The 4,752-nt window shown below is 34.9% G+C and overlaps 1 protein-coding gene across 7 annotated transcripts in view; it reads right to left on the reverse strand.

Annotated features, from left to right (window-relative positions):
• Positions 1-1,089: 1,089 nt before the first annotated feature.
• LOC117174717 (WD repeat-containing protein 91) overlaps positions 1,090-4,752 on the reverse strand; it is a 382,815-nt gene continuing 379,152 nt past the window's right edge. For 6 of the 7 annotated variants that reach the window (XR_004467341.1, XR_004467344.1, XR_004467342.1 and 3 more), the window contains one exon: positions 1,909-2,018. Coding sequence is in view for 1 of the 7 variants with exons in the window: in XM_033364029.1 (XP_033219920.1) it covers positions 1,869-2,018 (150 nt within the window). In the remaining 6 variants the exon portion in view is untranslated. Of the gene's footprint in view, positions 2,019-4,752 lie in introns of all 7 variants that reach the window. The other variant, XM_033364029.1, reaches the window with a different exon arrangement.

The raw sequence follows: 4,752 nt of genomic DNA on the forward strand, positions 1-4,752 counted from the left end.
CCCCATCGCGTACTTGACTGCAACCCAGTCCATCAATGATGGGGTAAAAACCAGGCTTTGTCCAATATGTCTAGGCAGACTGCTCTCATCAGATCACTTGATTGCATTATAAAAATGCGTCCGTGACTGATGATATATGCCGGAACAGCCCCGTGCGAAAATGATCAAATAAAAAATCCTACTCTAACCAAAAATGCCTTCGACATGTTGGGCAGTATAAGCCTGTGACAACATTTCAACACAGAAATGTTTTTTATAATAATAACCTCCGAAGGTGTTCTCTAGTCGATGTCGCGGGAGGGCCTGAACCTTCCTTTCATGGCTTCTACGTCTTTTTTGGCGGCAGCATTGTTACTGACATTGTTTTCCATGCTAGACAGACAGGGAACAAAGGGGATAAGAGAAAAACTTTTACCATACAAAAATTGGAGAGCCTATTAACTAATTTGACACTGTGGTCACTTTCCGAGGATAGTTGGGGCGCCCCTGGAGCCACCACTGAGGCCATAGCATACGGAACGGTGGTGACGGTGAACCTCGAAATGGTCAGGTAGATCATACAAAAGACCAAAGTTTGCTGCAAATTATTCCCATATGCAAAAAGCCGCAGTAAGATATCTTATCGTAAAGGTAAATGAGCAAAGAAGATTAAAGGACAAGTTGATTCGGCGAGGGAAAACGTCAATAATGAAGTGGGCAAAGTGTGAAAAGAAAACATCATACTCTCTTCTTACTCAGGTAAATGCATGACTTAAAGTACGCACGTCGGGCCACACACTTGCCATGCATAAGTGGATGCAGTTACATCATCTCCTATGCGCACGCCATGCGAGAAAATCCCCACGCGTAGACGAGACAAAATTTTGGAATTGAGTTTTTTAAATAGTTTCAGAAAAATTTTGTTGCAATACAGTATATTTTTATTTTATTTTTGCTTATCTGTATACAAAATTCTCGACTCGCATGATATGAAACAATGGTCAATATAATATACTTGTTAAATCGACATCGGATCAGAGATAGATTAAAGGACACGTTGCGGAAACAAAGCCACTGACAATTTTATATTTTATAATTTTTTTTATTTTTGCTGTCTAAAATCCGAAAGATTTTTTATTGTTTTCTTTCAAATAAATCTGAAACTTGTCGAATGTTTTTTTTGTGTCAACTTTGTAGGGTGAAGCGGGACAACATCAGAGATTATATACTAGTTACCTTCTAGTTAATTACTTAAATAAATAAAGAATATCCTCCTCTTGCACTGTTTAACGTGAAACTAAATTTTACTCAATACTCAACTAGTTAATATAATTAAAATGTTACAAAGTAGCACACTATAGAGTGTTTATTTATAATCTCTTCATTGCGGAAGAGGGTCATGGATTTCCAATCCACTGATTATGTCAGGTATTTATGCTATTCTTCAATAGTTTTATTGACAGTATATTTCGTTAATATCGTAGAACAATACATATTTTCTTTACTTAAATTATTTTTCTTAAAGTCTGATACCTCCTTAGTCTATGTTTTTGGAACGACTGCATTTTAATTTACTAAGCTACACTTTTAGATACGATCATTGGTTTGATCTGGTGGAAACGTACATGACTTTATTTGTTTTCTCTTTGATTATTTTTTGTGAGTTAAAGTATTCGAGTGTAGACGAAACTAAGCTAACGCTTTAGCAAATCTGAATAGAATTACAGAATCCCCTGTGCTTAAGGTATTACCTGGGCCTTGACTTGCCTAGATCTTGATCTGCATATTACGATATATTAATATTGAATCACGTTAGTATTCAAAGCAGATTTTAGAAGTATGGCAACTAATGCTTATGAATTCACACAATGGTTGACTTTACTTTTGTATCAAGGTGCGAGTAAAGTAGATACACGTGCTTTGCCTTCTGCACCTCCAGTGATGCAAATTCCTGATGCACTGGTATTAGACCAATCACAACATAGTGTACCCTTGTGACCTCCTAATTCCAAAACCTTTCCTGGGGTCCTTGGTGGTATCTGTAAAAACAGTGTTATTTATTATTATAATTGTACGTAATTGTATTTGTAATTTGAATAAATAATTAATTAATAATAGATCATGTGCCAGGCACATTAAACTGGGAGTTTTAGGCGAGAAATATAATTTAATTAGGAGTAGTCGGTGAGCCGTAGGCGAATTTAAGGAGCAGTCGTAGGTGAGAAGAAGACGAAGCCGAAAGTAAGCCTAAAGAAAGCATCAGAAATTTTGATTTTTATAGGGTACGGGTCCAAATGCAGACCCATTACAATTTAAAAGTTTCGGGTCCGCATTCAGTCCCTTCATAACTTAAAAGGTCAGGGTTCAGACCTGACCCCTTAAGAAATTATGAGGTCCGAGTTCGGACCTGGATCCTTTAGAAATTAAGGGATCCGAGTACGGACCGGACCTTTAGGAATTTAAAAGGTACGGATCCTGACGCGAACCCTTCAGAAATTAAAGGTTCTGGTCCAGATGCGAACCTTAACGGAATCTTTATACCCTGGGTCCAACCTACAAGGTTCCTAGAATTATATTTGTGAAACATACAAATGGCTTGTTAAAAAATAAGAGAGAAGAAAAAAAGAGAAGAAAGAAAAATACTAATTTGAGATAAAAATTCCAAAATTTGACTCAAATTTTAAAAATTTCATTAATTTTTTAAATTTACATGGAATTTAGTCAATTACAATTTTTGGGGGCACAGAGGAGTCAAAAAAAGGTTAATTTGACTCAAATAATTATCGCTTTCTACTAAATTTGACTCAAATCTAAAAATTTTAATAATTTGGCAGATTTTTGTAAGTCAGCACAAGGGAGTTTTTCAAGTCATATAACACGAACTTGGGGTAAAAACTGAAAATTCCCAAATTTGGCTCAAGTTTTGAAATTTTCAAAAAGCTTATTAATTTGATCGATTTTAATGGAAGTCAGTAAAAGGGGGGTTTCAATTTCATTTCACAAAAAAGTGTTGTTCACCCAACCATAAAGGACCAATCACAATTTACGTTGTAAATACCTTACCATAGAATTGTGTTATCTTGTGTATCTTATTTAGTAGTTTATTAAACTAGTAAATATCAGAAGAAGAGACAATTCCACGACAAGACATTTGCAATATAAATTGTATAGAATACTTTTTTTATATGATTCACACAATCGTTTTGCTGTTTTATAAAAAAATTAATCACGCCATTTAAGGCAATCCAACATTAAAGTAATCTTGCGTATTTGTCACATGATCATTGAATCAAAAAAGTATTTTGATCGAATTAACCAAATCTTTCGCTTGATTCTAGTAAAATTCTCTCTCACATTATGTGTATTTGCATATATTCATGAAAGTTCCTAGGCCTAGATAGCTCTATAAGGAACAGGTGATACATATTACAATTCAAATTTGACGGTAAGTGATTTAATGATTAAAATTTAAAAAAAGATATTTAACAAGAACAAAGAACTAAACTACAAAAACACATAATTATATACGCCCAATGAACATTAATACTGTAGATGTGTATACGCAAATACACATACATCCATATATACATATACATTCAACCCAAAAATTTGGTTGATGCAATAAAATATTTTCTAAAATCATCACAAAAATTCAACCAAATTCTCTGATGACCTTAAGCAAACGAATTTGATCAACTAAACAAAAATTTTGTTCATTTAGCAAAATTATTGATGAAATCAACCCAATACGAATAACAAAATGATTTTTTTAATGAAAATAATTTTTCTCTTGGTGTGCTTACGACGTACATATATTCAAATATATTTACATCAAATCTTATAACTAGATCCTTATTTCTATTTCTTACGTCAGAGCAATTGAGAACGTGTTTTAGCGAAAAAGTGAGCGAGCGATCGAAAGCGAGTGTGCAAGCCAGAGAGAGAGAGAGCGAGAACGCAACCGCATCTAAGTCTACCTATGCTATTGCATAATCATTACTTCCAAATCTTTACGCTTCAAATCTAAGCGGCTTCCTTAAATACTTTTTAAAATACTTTGGTACTCCTTCCTTTTTACTATTTCATACCATTTACTATATTTTGATTCCTCAATCATCCCCTGTTTTTCTTCTCCCTTCTTTTTTCTTCCCATTTAATTAATTCTATTGCCCTCACTCTCATTTCTTCTACCTCTATTAAACACTTTATTCATAACCCCTCCCTTTCCCTTCCTTATCTTCGTCTCCAATTTCCACGCCCTCTTTCCCGCTCTAGTACTCAATTTATCCATTTGCGCTTCTTCTCTCACCATTTAACCTGGCGAACTCCAGTCCATTTTTATTATCCACCTTATATACCCTTCTTGTAAACTATCAATATCAATATTTCCGATACTCTCTTTATTAATCCATCTCGTATGTCCGTTTTCACCATAACCTTGTTTATTTTACCTCGGTCTAATGAATCAAAAGCCGCTTTTAAGTCCAAGGTCAATGCTATCATTGCCCCTTTTTCCCTTTTAATCCTCTTATTTACCAGATATTTCAGAACACATATATTTTCCATGTCCCCCATTCCTTTTCTAAACCCTGTCTCATTCGGCAAGCAAAATGCGTAATCTGCGTAACCTACGTAAGTTGCTGGTTGTGAGCAAGCCGGAAAGAGAAGGCGCGCGGGTTGTGTGTGAGTGGAAGTGGAGAAAGACATTCTGTGCGAGGATACGAGTACGAGAGGTGGCCACTGTACCTTTGATATGAATTAAATCGAATAAAT

Source organism: Belonocnema kinseyi, chromosome 6 (assembly GCF_010883055.1).
Source record: "Belonocnema kinseyi isolate 2016_QV_RU_SX_M_011 chromosome 6, B_treatae_v1, whole genome shotgun sequence".
In the NCBI taxonomy this organism is placed as follows: Eukaryota; Metazoa; Arthropoda; class Insecta; order Hymenoptera; family Cynipidae; genus Belonocnema; species Belonocnema kinseyi.